This window comes from Schistocerca gregaria, chromosome X, assembly GCF_023897955.1.
Source record: "Schistocerca gregaria isolate iqSchGreg1 chromosome X, iqSchGreg1.2, whole genome shotgun sequence".
NCBI lineage: Eukaryota > Metazoa > Arthropoda > Insecta > Orthoptera > Acrididae > Schistocerca > Schistocerca gregaria.
The window spans coordinates 159959786-159982292 of NC_064931.1; the positions used below are offsets into that span (position 1 = coordinate 159959786).

Genomic DNA, 22507 nt, shown 5'->3' on the forward strand with positions numbered 1-22507 from the left:
GAATAAGAAGGATGAGTGGGAGAGGAACGGACAGCGATTGCATACGAAACCAGAAGCTGGGAGCGCCGAACGGAAAGGGGGGGGATCCCAGCCTCAACCAGGAGACTATCAACAGGGCTAGTCGGGAAGGCACCGATGGCCAAACGGATACCACGATGGTGGACCGGATCCAAGAGGCGCAATGTAGAAGGGGCAGCTGAACCGTAAACTTGACAACCATAGTCCAAGCGAGACAACACTAAGGCCCGATAAAGGTGGAGGAGAGTGGAACGGTCAGCACCCCAAGAGGTGTGGGCAAGGAAGCGAAGGACGTTTAGTTTACGGAAACATCCTATCTTCAGGCGTCTGATATGAGGCAGCCAAGTGAGTTTGTTGTTGAAAAGAAGGCCAAGGAAACGAAACTGTGGGACCACAGGTAATCGTTGTGCATTGAGATAGAGCTCTGGATCGGGGTGGACTGTCACACGGCGACAAAAGTGGACCACTCGCGATTTTAAAGGAGAAAACTGAAATCCGTGTGAGATGGTCCATGCAGAGGCACGCCGTATAGCACCCTGGAGCTGCAGCTCTGCAGCGGCCATCGAAGAGGAACTAACCCAAATGCAGAAATCATCCACATACAGAGCAGGAGTGACCAAAGGACCGACGGAGGCCACAAGTCCATCTATAGCAATGAGGAACAGAAGTACACTCAATACGGAACCCTGAGGGATGCCATTCTCCTGGGTTCGCGGAGAACTTAAAACTGTACCAACCATAACCCTAAATGAACGATGAAACAAGAACTGGCGGATAAAAATCGGGAGTGGGCCCCGAAGACCCCACTCATGAAGTGTAAGTAAGATATGATGGCGCCAAGCCGTATCATAGGCCTTGCGAAGGTCGAAAAATACAGCAACCAAATGGCGGCGCTGGGAAAAGGCCTGCCGAACTGCGGATTCCAAGCGAAGTAAATGATCGATCGGAGACCGTCCCTCTCGGAAGCCACACTGGTAAGGGGACAACAGACGCCGAGATTCGAGGACCCAAGTGAGCCGACGGGCTACCATCCGTTCAAGTAACTTACAAACAACGTTCGTCAGACTAATTGGCCGATAGCTGTCGACGAACAGGGGGTTCTTACCGGGCTTAATGACGGGAACCACGATGCTATCCCTCCATTGAGAAGGGAAGTCACCCTGGAGCCAAATACGGTTAAATACCCGGAGAAGATGTCGCTGTTGTGGAGCACTGAGATGTTGAAGCAGTTGGTTATGAATGGAGTCTGGGCCAGGGGCCGTATCATGAGAAGAGGAGAGTGCGGAAAGAAGTTCCCATTCAGTAAAAGCATCATTGTATGATTCTGACTGGCTGGGGGTAAAACATAAGGCGGAAGCTTCGGCCCGCTGTTTCTGGGGAAGGAAAGCAGCCGGATAGGAGGCTGATGCCGACGCTGTTGCAAAATGGGTCGCAAGGTGTTCCGCGAGAATCAACGGGTCCGTGCAAAGGCCATCCGGGAGGTGAAGACCCGGGATGGTAGACTGCCGATGGCAACCTTGGAGAGAGCGAAGTGTAGCCCATACCCGCGACAGAAGGACAGCAGAACCGAGGGAAGAAACAAAGCGTTCCCAACACATCCGTTTGCTCCGTTTGATTAAGTAACGGGCTTTTGCGCGAAGGCGTTTAAAGGTAATAAGATTGGCAACGGATGGATGCCTCTTAAGGTGTTGCAAAGCTCGACGGCAATCACGGATGGCAACGGCAATGTCCGAACTCCACCAAGGGACCTGCCGGCGGCGAAATGGTCCAGATGAGCGCGGGATAGCAAGGCTAGCAGCGTGAACAATCGCGTCAGACATGTCACGTATGACATCATCAATACCATCCGACAATGAGGGAGAAAAAACTACCTGTGCAGTATACAGAGGCCAATTGGCACGTTGGAAGGACCAACGATGTGATCTGTCCATGGGGGAGCGGGAAGGGAGCGAGAGAATCAACGGGAAGTGGTCACTATCGCAAAGGTCATCGTGCGGTGACCATTGTAGGGAAGGGAGGAGGGAGGGAGAAGAGAGAGAAAGATCAATGGCAGAAAAGCTACCATGACCGGCACTGAAATGGGTAGGGGAGCCATCGTTAAGAAGGCACAAGTCGTGGTCGGTAATAAACTGGTCAATGAGATGACCCCGACTAGAAGGAAATGCACTGCCCCACAAGGGATGATGTGCATTAAAATCGCCAAGTATAAGGAAGGGAGGAGGAAGTTGCTGAAGGAGGGCACTTAAGGAGGCAGGTGTAGGAGTTCTGTCAGGAGAGAGATACAGATTGCAAATTGTGACCCCAGAGTCCAGGTGGATCCTAACAGCAACTGCTTCCAATGTAGTTTGGAGAGGAATCCACGTGCTGGCAATGTCCGTTCGGACCAACGTGCAAATTCCGCCAGACGCCCGTAGGGGGCCGACCCGATTTCGACAGAAAGCACGGAAGCCACGGAGGGTTGGTGAGTGACCACCAGTAAAATGAGTTTCTTGTAGAACCACACAAGCCGCAGAGTAAAACGAAAGAAGGGATTGCAACTCCGGTAGGTGACGGTAATAGCCATTACAGTTCCATTGGATAGCCAAAGAACGATGAGTCAATTGGGGGGTGAACAGGCTAATGTCAGTCATGCCGGTGGGTCACCACCCGTCACCGACAAGGAGGGGGCGACATCCATGAATAACAGGTCAGAGTCAGGTTGTGAAGATGGGGACGAGACCTTTCTTTCTTTCTGTTTGGGATCGTGGAGGGCTGTGCAACAAAATGGAGCCAGCCACAGCAAGATCGGGAACAGAAAGAGAGCGGGCGATCTGGGGGCCCGCAGACCGTGGTTCTCGTGGTGGCCGCGTGGCAGCAGACCTTTGGCCTGGAAGGTGCCGGGAAGGGGGATCCCGCAAGGGGCGCCCATGACCGGCAGACGCCGAAGAAGCAGGACACTTCTCCAGCCGGGGAGAGGAAGCGGTGCCCGGAGGGGATGGTGTGGGAACCGCAGGGGGAGGGGGGAGGAAAGGGGTTCGGGACTGGGGTAAGGAATAAGGAGGAGGGGGTGAAGATACTGCTGAAGCATAACTAGTTGTCAGGGTCACTGGATGAAGGCGTGTATACTTTTTACGGGCCTCGGTATAGGTGAGACGATCAAGAGTCTTATACTCCTGTATCTTTTTCTCTTTCTGATACACTGGGCAATCCAGTGACCGTGAAGAATGATTCCCACGACAATTTACGCACACAGGAGGGGGAACACAGGAACTTCCCTCATGGAACGGATGTCCACAGTCACCACAGAGGGGGGCCTGCGAACAGCGCGAAGACATGTGGCCAAAACGCAAACACTTGAAACATCGCATAGGTGGTGGGATGTATGGCTTCACGTCACACCGATAGACCATAATCTTGACCTTCTCAGGGAGGGTGTCCCCTTCAAAGGCCAAGATAAAGGCACCAGTGTCAACGCGGTTGTCCTTCGGACCCCTCTGAACCCGCCGAACAAAGTGAACCCCCTGCCGGCTTAGATTGTCCCGAAGTTCCTCATCAGATTGAAGGAGGAGGTCTCTATGGAAAATTACACCTTGCACCATGTTCAAGGACTGGTGTGGGGTAATTGACACAGGAATCGTACCAAGATGGGTACAGGCACGGAGAGCTGCAGACTGGGTAGCTGAAGCGGTTTTAATCAACAGCGACCCAGACCGCATCTTGCTGATAAGAGTCCACCTCGCCAAACTTGTCTTCGATGTGTTCAACAAAAAACATAGGTTTCGTATGAGTAAAAGTATCCCCATCAGTTCTGGCGAAAAACCAGATAGCGAGGGAAAGGTTTCGCCCCCAGCCGACGAGCCTGGCCCTCCTCCCAGGAGGTAGCCACGGAAGGGAAGGCGGAAGGGGCAGAGGAAGCAGCACGTGAAGAATCTTTTCCAGTCAAAGAGACGGCCGGAGAACGGCCAGAGTTGTGGACTCTTATGCGTTTCATGAGCATAGTGTCCGCCCTGATACCACCCACTCCGATCAGGGGCTCTCCTCATGGGCGCCACCCAGCCACAGCAAGGGCCGTCTGGCACGGCGGCCATTGCTGGGAGTTCCGATGCTCCAGGACGACAAGCAACCACTCCTAGGCTTACATGAGGAGGTCACAGCTCAGGTATCAGACGTGTGATCCCTGTGTTTTCAGGGGGCTCAACCAAAAGGGTACGTAGCGACCCCACCACACGGGCTGGCTACCGTGCTGGCTATGGACCCTAGCGTCAAACAACGACGTAAAGGAAACGATGGAATCAATGATGATGGCACACGCCGGAGACACTAGGTAAGGTGCTCTTCCCCAAATGGCTCACACTACGGAAGAAAATTTTGTGATGGAGGTCAAACCCCAGAGGGGACCAGAGAATACCAAAAGGATGAAGGAATTACAGAACAAGTCCGAATTGCAAAGTCAACAGAACCAGGAGAATAGCAGGGCCAACATAAGGAGGGACACCATAAGTAGGGACACCATAAGTAGGGACACCATAAGTAGGGACACCAAGAGAGGGAGAGGAGAGGTCGGAGGGAAGGATGAAGGACAGGAAAGGAGGGGAAGGGAAAGGAAATGCAGCCCGGAAAAAGAAGGAAGGCTGCAATAGCTCGGGGCCCTGTGCTCGCCACGCACGTACTCACGAAAGGACCGCGAGCCCCCTGGGGGGATGTTGATTGGAATACTCTCTTTCAAATTCTGAAGGTAGCAGGGGTAAAATACAGGGCGCGAAAGGCTATTTACAATTTGTACAGAAACCAGATGGCAGTTATAAGAGTCGAGGGACAGGAAAGGGAAGCAGTGGTTGGGAGGGGAGTGAGACAGGGTTGCAGTCTCTCCCCGATGTTATTCAATCTGTATATTGAGCAAGCAGTGAAGGAAACAAAAGAAAAATTCGAAAAATTCGGAGTAGGTATTAAAATCCATGGAGTAGAAATAAAAATGTTGAGGTTCGCCGATGACATCTTAATTCTGTCAGAGACAGCAAAGGACTTGAAAGAGCAGTTGAACAGAATGGATAGTGTCTTGAAAGGAGGATATAAGATGAACATCAACAAAAGCAAAACGAGGATAATGGAATGTAGTCGAACAAAGTCGGGTGATGCTGAGGGAATTAGATTAGGAAATGAGACAGTTAAAGTAGTAAAGGAGTTTTGCTATTTGGGGAGCAAAATAACTGATGACGGTCGAAGTAGAGAGGATATAAAATGTAGACTGGCAATGGCAGGTAAAGCATTTCTGAAGAAGAGAAATTTGTTAACATCGTGTATAGGTTTAAGTGTCAGGAAGTCATTTCTAAAAGTATTTGTATGGAGTGTAGGCATGCATGGAAGTGAAACATGGACGATAAATAGTTTGGACAAGAAGAGAATAGAAGCTTTCGAAATGTGGTGTTACAGAAGAATGCTGAAGATTAGATGGGTAGATCACATAACTAATGAGGAAGTATTGAATAGGACTGGAGAGAAGAGAAGTTTGTGGCACAACTTGACCAGAAGAAGGGATCAGTTGGTGGGACATGTGTTGAGGCATCAAGGGATCACCAATTTAGTATTAGAGGGCACCGTGTAGGGTAAAAATCGTAGAGGGAGACCAAGAGATCACTACACTAAGCAGATTCAGAAGGATGTAGGTTGCAGTAGGTACTGGGAGATGAAGAGGCTTGCACGGGATAGAGTAGCATGGAGAGCTGCATCAAACCAGTCTCAGGACTGAAGACTACGACCACGACCACCACCACCACCACCACCACCACCACCACCACAACAACAACAACCACAACGTTTAAGGGGAAAAATCTTTCTGGTAACTTCTCAGTTATGTACTTAAAATACAGAAGGATAATAAATTATAGTATGTGTTTTGTCCTGCCTTAGATGTAAGCTGAGAACAGAAGCTTAGGTTATGTTATTTGTTTCTCAAGGATATGGAGGCTTCGTGGAAGGCAGCCTACAAGCTGCATTGGAGAAGGAAACAAGGAGGACACAGTCTACAGCAAATCCTCCCCTTCCTCTTTTTGTAATAGAATATCATGAAGAATGCCAAGGTGACTGCCCACCATCCACCTCAAATGTTTTACGGAAAGTAGTTCATATGTATGCTCATAGCGATGCCTATGACTGTGATTAAATGAGTGGGTACTGTACACTCACTCACACTCTTATACACCATATTTACATAGCTCCCTGCATTGTGGCCTCCACAGGCAAAGAGAGTGGTCATGTGCGTGCGAGTTGCATTTGAGGAATTGTGTGTGTTTCACAAGTATAGTCTGACTATATGAAACTTTGATTAATGGTAGCCATTCATTACACTGAGGATGGAGAGAAGGAACACTTGAGGGTACAATAGTACTTGCTGGAGGAGGGGGTTGAATTATTATTTTACATGCAGATACATTAGATGGTTTTGTGCCAAACTGCCTGTTAACATTTTGTTCAAAAAATACATGTGATTATCGTGAAAAGATAAACAGTGTCGTTTTTCACAAGTGGTTCGAGATAAATCTGAAAGGCCATCAGTGATTGTTAAGGATAATGTCCTATGTCATTCTGTTGTTCATGATAAAACAACTTTGGCAACAGGAAAACAATATTATTCAGTGGCTGAAAAGAAAAGATATGGGTCTCAGATGATTTGAAGAACACTGAATTGCTCAAAATTGTGGTACAAAAAAACAATTTCCAGTATAAATAAATGATGAGTGTTAAAAGGCATGGGCATAAAACAGTTTGACTTCCTCTATACCATTGGCGTTTCAATGCCAGTGAAGATGTCTGAGTGTAAATAAAAAATTATGTTGTTACAAGTAACACAAAACTGACCATCTCTGAAGTTGATAATCTCCATATAGAAGCTATAAATGAAGTGACAAGTTAGATATGGACAAAAATTGAGAACAGCACTGCACGCATCAGATGTGGTAAAGAATGAAGGCATTGTGGAAGAATGTGTAGAATACTGAATTACGTATCAGAGGGAGCAGTGCAGTAGGAAACTATTCTCAATCAGATTCTGGTGACAGTTAAGTGAGTGGTGTTTTCCCATTAGCGTAACAGCAACACACACTGGGAATTTAAGAGGGTAGCACACCATCAACCTATCATCACACTGCAAGTACTTTCTTCGAATTATAATTGATAAATTCTGTCACACACTGTAGAACTAGTTGATAATGCAAATATTTAACAATAAAAACAAAAACCAAACATTCTATGATGTTGCTAAAATAGTTTGTATATCTACTGCAAAGCCCAACAAATAACTTGTGATACCTCATCATATTAGATACTAAATAGCTCTTTTCAGTTTATCAAGATTACATCTTTACAAGCCGTAACTGTAAATAAATTCATGCCTACAAGTATAATCTGCACAGTGTCTAGGTTTTCGTTTCTGCCGCAAAATGATGCAAGTAGTAGTGACTGGGCACTGGGTGACATAAGCAACGTCTGGCAACATTACTGTCTACCCACATGAACTGTCCATGCTGATCATTCATCTCCTAGACTATCATGTTGATGGCAGAGCACAACTTCACAGAAAACCACATGAGGTGATGCATCTTGACTGTCAACAGTACAATGTTAATGCAGGTGGTGGTGGTGGTGGTGGTAGTACTGTGTGGAGGATGTTTACACGAAATGAAATTAGGTCCCCGTTATGTCATTCATCATCAGTGAGATATGTCAAATACACAAATGTACATCCCAATTGGGCATACATTTGTTTGCCTACAGCACGTTGCAAGTGAGCTGTCCCTTCAGCAAAATTTGTTTGTTTTGGAGAATAAATGGATCAAACTACATGGTCATCAGTCCCTATTTCCTGATGCAACCAAGGCTCAAGGTACAAAAACACCTAACATCCACCTAAAAATAAATAAATAAATAAATAAATAAATAAATAAATAAATAAATAAATAAATAAATAAATAAATAAATAATATTACACCACAAGGAAATGAAGAAAGTATTAAAACCATATAACATGTGGTCTGGTCTGGCTGATCACAATAATAAAAGAGGATGAGCTAGCCACTTTGGAATACATTAAAACGTAAACCGCAAAAAGACAAGGCGAGATGAACACATGTAGGGAAAAAGATGACCACCAAGACAAACAAATGCAAAGTAGGTGCGACAGAGTTGAAACGGAGCGAAGGTGGCGACCTCAGAGAGAAGGCTAAACGCCCACCCTTAGATGGTATGATAAAGACCCCCCTCACGAATAAAACGTAAATCTAAATTTGTTGATGACGCATTGTCAACCAACACCGTAGGTAGGGTGCTGGGAAGGTTAGAAGTCTGCTGCAGAGTGGCTAAAAGTGGGCAGTCCAGCAAGATGTGGACGACAGTCATGCGTGAGCCACAGTGACACCGAGGCGAGTCCTCGCGACGGAGGAGACAGCCATGTGTTAGCCACATATGGCCTATGTGGAGCCAGCAGAGAACCACAGGGTCACTGCGAGAGGCCCGCACAGAGGTCTTCCACACATTCGTAGTCTCCTTAAGGGCACACAGTTTGTTGTGCATACTGAGATTATGCCATTCTGTCTCCCAAAAGATGAAAAACCTTGCAGTGTAATAATAATCTCAAGTCAGTAACAGGGGTGCTGATCTCCAAAAGCGGTTTCCATGTAGCCTGTTGGGAAGTTTATTTCCTGGGATTCCTATGTGGCCTGGGGTCCACACAAAAACACCACAGAATGACTGGACCATTCCAGGACATAGATTAACTCCTGGATGGTCGCTACCAAAGGATGGCGGGGATAGCACTGGTTGATAGCTTGCAGGCTGCTCAATGAGTCAGTACAGAGAAGAAATGACTTGCCAGGGCATGAGCAGATGCGCTAAAGAAATGGCTGCCAGCTCTGCAGTGAAAACACTGCAGCCATCTGCCAGGGGGTGCTGTTCAATATGTCCTCAATGAACATACGTGAAGCCAACGTGACCATCAGCCATCGAGCCGTCAATGTAAACCACTTCATGGTCCCAGTACATGTCAAGAATCGAGAGGAAGTGACGGCAGAGAGTACTTAGGCCCATGTGAAAAGTCCTGGCGAAGCTTCGGCCTAGATGTACACCACAGAGGTGTACGTGAATAGACCTCGAGTATAGGTGGTAAAGGCAAAGACTCCACTTCAGACAGAACAGATCGGACGCGAACTGCAATCGCAAGCCCTGACCTGGTCCTCCAATGCGAGAGATGAATTGCCATGGATGGGAAAAGGAGACCGTAATTCGGATGCTCAGGAGAACTATGACTGTGAGCAACGTAACTGGGTAGCAGTTGTGCACACTTAACTTTCAATGGAGGGACTTCGGCCTCCACCAGGACACTGGTCACGAGACTCGTCCTAAAAGCTCCTGTTGCCAGTCGAAAACCACAGTGGTGCACTGGTTTGAGTAAATGCAATGCTGGGTGTACTGCCGAACAATAAACCAGACTCCCATAGTCAAGGCGGGATTGAACAACGGTTCTGTAGAGTTGCAGCAGCACAGAGCGATCTGCACCCCAGTTGGTGTTGCTCAGGCAGTAGAGGGCATTGAGGTGCTGCCAGCACTTCCTCTTAAGCTGATGAATGTGAGGAAGCCAAGTGAAGCGAGTGTCGAAAACCAGTCCTAAGAATTGATATGTCTCCACTACAGTGAGTGGATTGTCATTAAGGTAAAGTTCTGGTTCCAGATGAACATTACGATGCCGACACAAATGCACGACACACGACTTCGCAGCTGAAAACTGGAAGCCATCGGCTAGAGCACATGACTGCGCCTTGTAGATGGCTCCCTGTAGGTGCTGCTTGGCAACACCAGTACTGGAGCAGCAGTAAGAAATGCAGACGTTCTCTGCATACAGAGAAGGCGAGACGGATGGCTCTACAGGTGCAGCTAGACCATTAATGGCCACTAAAAATAGACACACACACAATACACAGCCCTGTGGGACCCCATTCTCCTGAATAAGGGGGGCAACTGTGGGAGGCACCAACTTAGACACTGAAAGTACGAAGCGATACGAAATTCTGGATAAAAATCAGAAGTGGGCTTCGGAGACTCCACTAATATAATGTGGCAAGGATATGATGCCACCAGGTCGTGTCATATCCTTTTCATAAATCAAAAAAGACGGCAACCAAGTGTTGGCATATGGAAAAGGCTGTTCAGATGGCAGACTCGAGTGAAACTTTATTATTAATGGTAGAGCAACACTGGTGGAAACTGCCCTGGCGTGGAGCCAGAAGGCCATGTGACTCCATGACCCAACACAACTGCTGACTTATACATTCTAACAGCTTACAAAGAACATTGGTGAGGCTGATGGGCTGATAGCTATCCACATCAAGCCGGTTTTTACCAAGTTTGAGCACTGGAATGATGGTGCTCGCCCGCCACTGCGATGGAAAGACACCATCACACCAGATCCAGTTGAAGATGATAATGAGATGTCACTTATAGTCTGACAAGAGATTTTTTATCATCTGACTGTGATGTTCAGTGAATGAGAGAGGTTTCCTTTCCATCCACCATTTGAGGGTGTGAAATGCTGGGGGATAATTCTCCGACTTGGAGGCTCGAGCATAGTGCTCAGCAATCTTATTTGCATTGGTAGGCAACACGCTATTGATGTTAATGTCAAGGTAACCTGTTGGGGTCTGGTACCCACAAATGTGTCTGATCTTCGTCCAGACTTGGAAAGGTGACATATAGCATGGAGTCGTTTAAAAGCTATTAGGTGCTCTAGGGAAGGGTGCCGCTTATGTCACTGTAGAGCTCGCCAATGCTCTTTAATGGCCTCAATGATTTGCGGGGACCACCAAGGTACTGACTTTTGCTGGGGCCACTATGCTGCAGAAACAATTGTTGTAGTTACCTGCTCAACCACCACATCGATGGTACCATGTTGGGGGAGATTAAATGGTGACAGCAGATGTAAAAGCTTCCCTGTCTGCCTAGTTTAAAGCCCACCTTGGCCGTCTGGGGGGAATGACAGGAAGATGGGAAAGGGGTCACTACCACACAAGTCATTGTGGGCTTTCCAGTGGAAAGATGGGAGTAGTCCTGGGATGCATAGGGCTAAATCAATGGCCAAGTAAGTGCCATGAGCCACACTGAAGTGTGTGTGTGTGTGTGTGTGTGTGTGTGTGTGTGTGTGTGTGTGTGTGGCAGGGGGGGGGGGGGGGGGGGGAGCAGTATTTAAGAGGCGGAGGTCAAGTTGAGACAGGAAAGTTTCGACATATCTACCTCGGCCAGTAAGCGCAGTGCCACCCCACAAGGGGTTATGGGCGTTAAAATCTCCCAAAAGTAGGAAAGGTTTAGGGAGCTGATCAATCAGTGCAGCCAATGCGTTCAGAGGTACTGCATCATTTGGAGAAAGATGTACGTTGCAGACCGTTATTTCCTGCATCATCCTTATCCTGACAGTCACAACTTCAAGAGGGGTTTGACCTACAGTTCTTGTAAAATCCCCTATAGCGGCGAAGGGCAGGGGTCCGCATTGCCAGAAACCAGGTTTCCTAGAGGGCAATGTAGAAAGCAGGTGTAAAGCTTAACAGTTGCCACAGCTCAGCCAGGTGGTGAAAAAAACTGCAGCAATTCCACTGGAGGACGACTTTATCGTGAGGCTGGAAATGCATGCAGCATGCGGCATCCAAGGAAGCAGGTAATGCCTCAGGGTCACCTGCTGCCACTGATTCAGTATTTGCATCTATTCCTATTGTGGATGAGGCATCAGTGAAATCCAGGTCCTCGGGGGATGCTGAGATCTCCACCTCATCTGCAGTTGCAGAATTGGTAGGGAGTAATGTTGTTGGGGCCACCAGAGGGTCATTTTTCGTAGCAGACTTCTTTGTTTGCTTGCCCTCTCACTTCTTGTTAGGGGCTTGCTGGGAGGACTTCTCGTAAGTAGCTTCAGGCATGGAGGAAGACTGAAGCTCTTCGTCCAGCAGCTTTTGGCTCCTTTAGCCACTGGCAAGTGTCTGCTGTGGCATTAGTGGAGACCTTTGGAGAGAGGGCCCCAAGGGACCCCTTCCGCACGAGAGGAGCCGGAGGAGGCCATTGCTTTTCCGGCTGAGGGGAGGGGACCGAACTCCCCTGTATTCGAGGGAGGGGCCTTGCTTGCGAAGTAGGTACTTTCTCCAGGTACTACAAAATCAAAGCTCTGTAGAATCACATAAGAACTGTGCTGACTGTTCCCCAGGTGATGCTGCAGAGAAATCTGAGGTCAGTAAGTTTCCTCACACAACCTGCCTCAAGCTGGCATACACGTGGTACCACATTAACTTATTGTTAAATAAAAGGTCTAAAAATTTGGTAGTTTCAACAACTTGAAGTAAATGGTTAGCAAGGTAAAGTTCTGTGTGCAGCTGCACAGTCTCAACTCTACAGTGCAAGATGTAAGTTTTTGTGGGAGAAAACTTATATCCATGATTGAGGACCCACTTATGTACTTTCTGTACAGCTCACCGAAGTTGGTGCTCTGCAGTGTACAATGATGTGGTAATATGGACAAAAGTTGTCCTCATACAGTGACAGTGAAAATGTAGGTCCCACTGCATTCACGATACCACTGATTGCGATGGTGAAGAGGGTTACACTCTGAACTGATTCCTGTACATATTGGCTGCTGAGGGATGAACCTATCCAGACCCCGAACAGTCGGAGGGATAAGAAATTCTGGATAAAAATGGGTAAGCAGTCCTGGAACCTCCGCTCATGGAGAATACATAGGATATGACACTGCCAGGTGGTTATGACACACAAAAGCATTGTGCACTGCAGATTCCAGAGGAATCAGTTTGTCTGTGGCAGACCAGAATTCCAGAAAGGCACTTTCAAATCGTGATTAATGTCCTCTGGCTTTGAGACGCCAACACAATTGTTGACTGACCATTCTTTCGAATAATTTACACAGCCCACCTGTTAGAGAGATTGGTTGATAGTTAGACAAAGCCGGAGTGTATTTTCCTGATTTCAGGATAGGAACAATGATACCCTTCTGCCATTGGGGGTGCGGGTGGGGAAGCAGGGAAACTCCCCTTCTCACCAAATGAGACTGATAAACCTGGCGATTTGTTTTATTCTGTCGTGGCTAATGTGTTTAAGCATTTGATTATAGATTTTATCGGGTCCAGGGGCTGCGTCATCACAGTATGCTAAAGTACCGCAGAAGTCTCATTCACTGAATGGAACATTATACAAATCAAAGCTCTGTGCATGGAAGGATAAAGTGATATGCTCGACCAGGAGTTTCTGAGTCAGAAAATTAGGATGGTAGTTACTGCATGCAGACATTCAGCAATGACCATATGATAAGTACAAATGTTGCCACAAACTACTGTGTATGGTGGGTGCTCACATGTGCAACAGAGTTTAGTCATTACTTGAGTTGATGGGGTGTGGGCTCTCATACAGTGGTTGGACAACACTATGGAAACACCAAAAACGCATTACATTACCATGCCTAATACAGTACAGGAAACCAGTTGGCATTCCAAACAGCTTCCAGTTATCTACGAATGGATAAAAACAGGTCTCGTATGGCTTTGGAGGGAATCTTATGCCATTCTTTCCGCAAAATGGTGGCAAGTTCAGGTAACGATGATGGAGGTGGCCAGTGATCATGTACCTTTCCCTCTGATGTAGGCCATAAAGGCTTAATAACACTGAGATCTGGTGACTGGTGGCCAGGGAAAATGAGACAATTCATCCTTATGTTCACAAAACCAGTCATGGACGATGAAAGCTGTGTGAACAGGGTCCCTATAGCCTTGGAATGCAGCATCACCATTAGGAAACAAACATTGTACCATGGGATGGACCTGATCATCAAAAATGGTCACAATCTTTCTTAGTATTGTGACCTTGCAGAGCAACCATGGGGCCCACAAGAATACCACATTATGGCTGCTCAAATTATTATGGAACCCCCACCATGTTTCACTCTTATGACATAAACTTGGCCAGAAATTGGAAACTGTGTGCAACAAGACTCATCCAATCAAATGACTTTCTTCTATTTCTTTGTAGTCCAGGTTTTATGGCTTCGGCATAATGTTTTCCTGTTACGGGAATTAGCATCAATGATGAGTGGTATTAGAATTCCAGCTTGCCCTGTAATTTCCTACTCAAGGAGCTCTTCCTATCATTTTGGTGCCGACAGGGTTAGCGAGTGCCACAGTCAAGTCTGTAGTGACTTTTACAGGTGTCATCGTCCTATTTTTTTTGTCACAATCCTCTTCAATGACTATCTATCATGATCACTCGTCACACACCTTTGTCCCCACAGTGACTTACTGTACGATGTATTTTTACTTTTCCTGTAAGCGGTTTAAATCTTTGATACAGTGCCTCTTGAAAAACCACACACTTTGGCTACCTTAGTTACAGAAGCACCCACCATACAAGCAGCAGCAAGTTGCTCACATTCAAATTTACTTACCTCTGACACAATGCATTCACACCTACAAAGAACCCTGTTCTGACCGCGACTGACACTTGCAACCTATTGAGGACATTTCACACTTGCCGTTTGTGGTCAAATACAAATGTGCAACCTGCACATTTGCCTGGCATCTGCATTTATGTTCGGGCATTCATTTCTCGCAGTATTTCCATATTTTTATCCAACCCCAGAAAGTAATACATAATGTTCCTAACACCCCTGCTTTCTCTTTTTTTTATTAAAAATTGTGCGTTCACTTAAAGTCTCTTGCATGGCATTAAATGTTCAGTAGAAAATGGCGTCTGTGTTGCTGAAGTGCCTTTTGATGCACTCCGATAGCCACAACTGTTTCTTCAGACCACCATGTCACAGGTTTCCAGGGCAAAAGACCTGAAGAACTGGGTATCATTGCTTCTGCAGCACGTGTAACAATATCAAATAGTACCTTGTACCACTCCTTTGATATCCTTGTCCTGACTGATTTAAAAAGTTACTTTGAAGGTGGAGCTTGCCATTTGGCTTTTGGAATCTGACCAATGTGGTGCACATTCCATCAGTCAGTGGGTTAAGAAACAGAGTGCTAGGAGAGTGGTCACTGTCTCAGAGGTCACCATGGATGGGCAACTGGATTAAATGTGATTTGCTTGGGCTACAGACTAATATCTACAGCTGGGTTCATTCCATGGGCCAGACCGAAATGTGTTGCAGCTCATGTGTTAAGGAGGCAGCCTTCAAGTTCTGAAATTAGTTGCTCTGTTCCTTCGCCCCTGTAAGATGTGGTTTCCCAAAATGGCCCACACTTTTGTGAAATTTAGAAAAGTGGAGAAAAGGGCTGAGTAAAGACTGAAATGGTCTGAAATTGACTGGTGTCCTAATAATAACCAAGTTGTCAACATAGAAACTTTATTACAATTAAGACTGCTTTTAATCACCTCTTATGACAGGCAAGGAATAACCACAGGCCTATTCTAACCTCTGACATCACAGGGGGTAACACATTTATCGATTTGAACCTCACCGAGTCATCGTGCCCTAATGTGGAGAAACAACAGTGCACTAACTTCCACAGTCCATTTCAAGTAATAACATTTTTTGTGTGAGAGCGATGGTAATAAGCCCCACTGTCTGCAATTTACACTTTACATTCAGCTGTTTACAAGGGCTGTACCTGGTACCAACTGTGACAGTACACTACAGTATAATGTACTACATTATACTGTAGTATATGTTGGTTTATATTATTTTTGTGCAAGTCTAATCATGTATAGCACTACACTAATTACAAAAGTGCAAAATGGATTTAAAGTAATTATCTTTAAGAAAATTATTTGTAATTATATTAATTTATCATTTTAACTGCTATGTATGATTAAAAAATACATAATATGTTAATGAACAAAATGTTCTCAGTTTACAAGCTGCATCACATTGAATGAAACATGAGCTTTTGACACCAATCTCCACCATCTATACCTACATACATACTCCGTGAGCCACTATACGGCGCATGGTGGAGGTTACCACATACCACTACTAGTCATTTCCTTTTCTGTTCCACTCTCAAATAGAGCAAGGGAAAAACAACTGTCTATATGCCACCATATGAGCCCTAATTTCTTTTATCTTTGTGGTCCTTATGCGAAATATAAATTGGCAGCAGTAGTATTGTTCTGCAGTCAGTGGCAAATGCCATTCTTCTAAATTTTCTCAATAGTGTTCCTAAAAAAGAATGTCTCCTTCCTTTTGCGATCTTCACTTGAGTTCCTAAAGCATCTCTGTAATATGTGTAGTTCGAACCTACTAGTACCAAATTTAGTAGCCTACTTCTGAATTGCTTCAATTTCTTCCTTTAATCTGACCTCGTGGGGATTCCAAACACACGAGAAGTACTCAGAGAATGGTTTGCAAAAGTATTCTATACGCTGTCGACTTTATGGAAGAGCTACACCCCTCAAAAATAGAATGAAGTTGAGCATTCACTTTCCCTACTATCATCCCTAGATATTTAATCAATGTGACTGTATCAACAGTATCGTCCTGATGCTGTACTCAAATGTCACAGTATTGTTATTCCTACTCACCTGCATTAAATTACATTTTTCTGCATTTAGAGCACGCTGCCACTCATCACACAAACTAAAAATTCTGTCCAAGTCATCTTGTATACTTCTACAGTCACTTCACAAAGACACCTTTCCATGTATCACAGCATTACCAGCAAACAACTGCAAACTGCAATCCGCCACATCATCCTGGGGCACTCCTGATGATAGGCCTACCTTTTCTCCTATGAAAACTTGCCTCCAAGCCAGTCACATCCCTGGGAACTTAAAAGTACATGCTTGGACCTTTGTCAACAGGCTGCAGTCGCGCACTGTGTCAAAAGCTTTGCAGAAATCTTTGAATATGGAATTTGTCTACTGCCTTCCATCCATGGTTTGTAGGATATCCTGTGAGAAATGAGCAAGCTGAGTTTCGCACGAGTGACGCTTTCTAAATCCGTGCCAATTTGTGGACAGGAGCTTTTATGTCACAAGGAAATATATTATATTCAAATTCAGAATGTGTACAAGAATTCTGCAGCCCACCAATGTTAACGTTATTGGTCTGTAATTATGCATGTCTGTTCTTTGACTTTTCTTTTAAACAGGAGTCACCTGCACTTTTTTCAAGTTGCCTGCGACTTTGCAATGGGTGTGAGTTTCACAATAGATGAAAGCTAAGTAAGGGTCTAACACTGCACACAAAACCGAACTCAGATTCCTTCTCGAACTGGGGACTTATTTGTTTTCAACCCTTTCAGTTGTTTAAATTCAGCTTTCCTTTGGCTGTCTCCTACTGCCAGCTCATATTGGTTGACGAGTGGTTGGTCTGAAGTATTCGACCCATTTACTGAGTCTACATACAACCAGGTTCTCAGCAAGATCTTTCGCTAAGCTATGCTGGTTGAAGTAAAAGATGACAATTATTGAAATACATTCTTTTTTTAGGTCACTGGCCTCTCTCTACAGTTACAGGGAAATAATTATTTAACTATATGAAAAAATGTAAATTAGTTACAAATTATGGCATGCAAAAATTTATTCAAAATGTAAACATCACTACAGATATTTGGATTTAGGTTATGACCTGTTCGATATGCCTGCCATCCTTGGCAATGATGTGGCACAGACAAATAGCGAAATTCTGCATGACCCACTGAAGTGTCTGGACATTGATACTGTCTATGACCTCCTGAATGGCTTTTTCAGCTCAGCAATGGCTTTGGTGCTATTGTTGTACACTGTCTTTAATATAGCCCCACAAAAAGGAGTTGCATGTGTTCAGATCTGGAGAACATGGCGGCCAATTGGGGCCCATGGGAGTGCCTCTGGGTCCCCAAAACCAGAATGTGGTCACCAAAGTGCTCCTTTACGACAAACACTCTCCTCCTTTCACGGGGTAGAGTTCAGTCATTCATGAACCAAATATTATCAAAATCAGGGCCACTTTGGATAATGAGGATGAAATCTTCCAGAACCTTCACATACTGTTCAGTAGTCACTGTGCCATCAAGGAATATCACACTTAAGTAATCCACGAGTGAACATTGACCACACAGACACCTGTTGAGGATGAAGAGACTTCTCAAATGCAAAATACAGATTCTCAATCCTCCAAATGCACCAATTTTGTTTACTGACAAGCCCATACAAATGAAAGTATGCTTCATCACAAAACCAAACCATATTCACATGAAAGTCCTGTTCAGTTCTGTGGACAATAGTGTTGGTGAAACACAATTGCTGTTTCAGCACCTTGGGGCTTAATGGATGATCTGTTTTAATTTTGTGTGGGAAGAGATGCAGGTCTTCAACAATAATTTCTCACAGTGTATACTGGTTGATTCTGACCTGTTGTGCAGCTCATCTGGTCGATTTCGTGGGGCTGGTTTGAAAAACAGTATGCGTCTTCTCCATTTTTTCGGGCATTTTCACCCTTTACAGATGACAGACATTGCCAACATTCATCACGAATGATACCCATTCTCTCAAACTTGTGAATCGAATTACTGATCGTTAACACACTGGGACCAGTTGTCTTCATCTTTAACTCTGTCGCAAACCTCCTTTGAGCCACAGTTAGGATATCATTGCTCGCATAGTAGGCCTTCACAAGCGCTATGCTCAGGCACACTGTACTGTGACATTTTCACATCAAATGGCTGACAACAACAAGGTGTGTGCACATGCACGTACTGATTACCATCATGCCCTGCAGTCAAGCATGCAGTTTGAATGTCCCATCGCAAACTGTTCAGAAGTTTTGACGATTCTGTTTCATATAGTTCAATAATTTTCACCCTGTAGTTGTACACTCCATGTATTGATCTTCTTACAGACAAACTAATTTCTACTAACTATTGCCAGTCAATATTTGCACATTCCCATTTTAACCAAGAGTGCCACAATCTGTTTCCTCAGCATTTTCTGAATTTAATTATTTCACCATGGATGGTCCTTTCCAGCCTTAATCCACTTACTTGGCGCAGTTTCTCCGAAGTGCAATTTACCATCAGTTTAAACTTAGCCCACAATTCCTCTACATCCATTATATTGTAACTAAATGATGTCCATTCACTGTCTATGGGGACATTAACAACTGCCTTTTTTTTCCTAGCAGAAACACTCACCAACTCGTCTCGACTGGTTTATTAACTTCAGTAATCACTGATACTATGATGAAATCATGATCACTAAACACTGTTCCTATACTGACACTGTCAGTAAGATCAGACCTGTTTATAGCTACAACGACTAAAATATTTCCATTATGTATGGGCTGTCTAAGTAGCTGATGGAGGCAGTTTTGGCAAAATGTGTTAAATATTTCTCAAGACTGATTGTCCATACCACTTGAATTTAATCAATAGATGACCCTTTTTATACACGTAGATTAAATTCGCCTCCAACTAGTACCGCACGAGATCTCTCCTCCCCCCCCCCCCCCCCCCCCCCAACTACTGAATGCAGACTTTCCTTGAACAGCAAAATCAAGTAGCCAGTGAAAATATTCAATACTTAACATGAGTTTACCTAGGCCTGCTACTCGTAGTATTTGAGTATGACTGTTAATTGGACACCTCAATAGAGACAATATTTTTGTTGACTTATGAACGCACTCCCTCCTATAGCATTTAATCTGTCTTTTTGATATAGATTCCGTGCCTAACGAAATATTTTGAAGCTCTCAAATTGGGGTTTCAGGCAGGTCTTGGTTCACAGAATAATTTGAGCATGACAATTTTCCTGGAGGAAATTAAGTTCAGGAAGTTTGTTACGAATACTTCGACGATCTGATTTACTCCACTACCCAAGTAACTGCTTCCTTTGTGTAGTGCACCCCTGACCTATAAAGAGGAGTCCCACAACTGTCCACACTAAAGCAGGTCCAGAAATCTGTGGCCATGACTGTCAGAATTGACAGCCTCCGGCCATGACCCTCCACTCAGCTCCAAACTGAAGAACACCAACTCTGGGTATGATGCTGCAAACTGTGAGCTCTGCTTGCACCCTCAGAGTAAGGCTAGCAGTCTTTATTTTTACCAGGCCCCTAAAGGAACTGATGATGTCGTCACAATGCACGTGATAGGCGTCAATAACTTGCCGACTACTGCATCCTCGATAGTTGCAGACAGAGCCTCCTCCACATCTCTGATAAGGCCCGCCAGCAAACACGTTGAGTGCACAATGGAATTCTTTCCACTCCTGGATACTATTTCCCTAAGGGGGCTCAATAAAGTGCCCAACACTGCAGCTCCTAATAACTAGTAAACCTCCTAATAGCTAGTAAACCCCTCCACCCATGTGCCTGCTCGGATCCTGTTGAAAGAGTAGTCACTTGTCCACACTCAGAGTGAGTCTGCACACAGCACACCCGCACCCTATCCATTGTATTACTACTAATGTGGGAACTAAACAATGAACATAAAAGCTGTATATGTGACTTGCTAATCTCCTGGTGCTGAATCGAATAAGGCCAATGGCTGGCTGACTGTGACGAGTGGTCACTGGCCATTCAAAAGAAACACACGACTACTGCACTACACAAACATACATGTTACCATTAATAGAATGCTGTACTACACCTCTCATTACAGAAATATGTCATTACGAATTGAACTATGCAAGCACGCAAAAAACATCATCACGAGTAAAAAATCACTGACTGCAGAGCCTTGCAGTGTTTCATTTTTATAGACACAACAGCAATGTCTGTAACCTTACAGAGACTGCCAAAGCTTCTGCTTGCTGCGGGACCAGTATTTTATTTGAAGTGACACTACTTGTGAACTGAGAAGATTTTAGTCAGGCATGCCACCACAAAAGACTTGAAGGACAAATTAATACCTTACCTGATAGTGTTGTTGAAAAGAACAGTGTCTTGTGGGACAACACCAATGGCTTCTCTCAGAGAACTCTGAGTAACAGTTTTAATATTTGTGTTGTCAATGTACACACCACCTTCATGTACATCATAAAACCTAAATAGCAGCCTTACAATAGTACTTTTCCCACTACCTGATGGTCCAACCTAGAGAATGGAAAACCTGATATGAAACACGGCTTAAAACATTAATGATGTTCTTTTCACTAAAAAACACCTAGAGTGGCTTAAGAAATAATATAAGTAATAACCAATGGCATTTCAAACTGTGCATTTGTTCTTTGGTCTGACACAGAGGAGCAGATAATTCACTTTACCTGTGCATTGTGTACTTACCCTTCTCTAACTGAATTAATAACACTTACAATTAGGGGTTTTGCATGTTAAAACTCACTTGTTTTAGTATCTAAACACACGCTAACTACAAAAAAAATTAAAATTAAGGCATGAATGGAATTAACTTGCATTCCACATCATGGTGAAACTAGTCTTTAGAAGCTAGCAAAAAACAACAGAAATAAACCAAAAAATCTTAATCTCATCCACTGCTACAAATTTCTCAATTAAATGACAAAATATTAAATATGAAAGTTCCAACAGCAAATAAAAGTACAAAATAATAATGCACTATGTCCATAGGAAGATCATGCAAGTAATTGTTTCTTATGAAGGAATGCACAGTAGCTCAGTAAATATTAGCAGTAGTTTCGACATGAAAGAAAGCTTCAAGGTAAATGCATCCTCGATTCCAATAGTGCTGCAAATGACCACTGCACGTAGCTAGGAGAGAACCACAGTGGTAATGAACATGAAAAAGCCCTCATACATTGATGCGATAGGTATAATATAATCTCCGGTCCACAGGCTTGACTAGTCCATTGCCAGCAATGGGAGGTGAACCTTTGACAATGTCACCCCTTGTGCTGGATAAACAAAGAAAACTCAAGCAAATGCCGACCGAAGACCCAGAGATATACAATGTTTTGTAGGTAAATATGTCTTGTTTCATGTCGTCTAGTGACTTCACAGTTGACCATCTAGATTTGCATTTTTATTGCTCCACATATGGTACCTCATACAAAAAGATAGATAAAATAATAAATCTGGATTATTTACTCAATGAACTACTGGACATTTACATAGATATTTTAATTTTTCCTACTATCTCTTCTTTAAAATTCTTCCAATTTCTTAAAACATTGCAATGAACAGTAATGACTGCAAATGGCATAGCTTTATGTCAGTGGCATGCTATTAAAAGCTTGATATAACAGCTAACGTTCAAGCTAATTAGTGGAGACAAAGGAACTTATGATACCATTTTGTCTATTTTTAAAACTAGCAATATTATCACCATGTAGGAAGAAAACACGCCAAAACCGAAATATCAGTTTGTCGAAATTTGTTTATGAATTACAATGTTTTGATATTTGCACTCCTCAAATTACATTTTAACATTTTAATTGGTAGGATTCGAATTGACGTGGCTCAGAAACCAAGTATGTTTTATTCAGGAAACCTCTTACAATAGTGTTGGCCCAAATGATCTGTCAACACTTTAACATGAATGCCCAGACTAAAAGTAAACTCTCTGGACATCAAATTTGGATC

At 44.4% G+C, this 22507-nt stretch overlaps 1 protein-coding gene across 6 annotated transcripts in view; it reads right to left on the reverse strand.

Annotated features, from left to right (window-relative positions):
- Positions 1–22507, reverse strand: part of LOC126297856 (ATP-binding cassette sub-family B member 6) — a 114508-nt gene that overhangs the window by 27398 nt on the left and 64603 nt on the right. For all 6 annotated transcript variants that reach the window (XM_049989123.1, XM_049989125.1, XM_049989127.1 and 3 more), the window contains exon 11: positions 20865–21043. In XM_049989123.1, coding sequence (XP_049845080.1) covers positions 20865–21043 — 179 coding nt within the window. The remainder of the gene's footprint in view (positions 1–20864; positions 21044–22507) is intronic.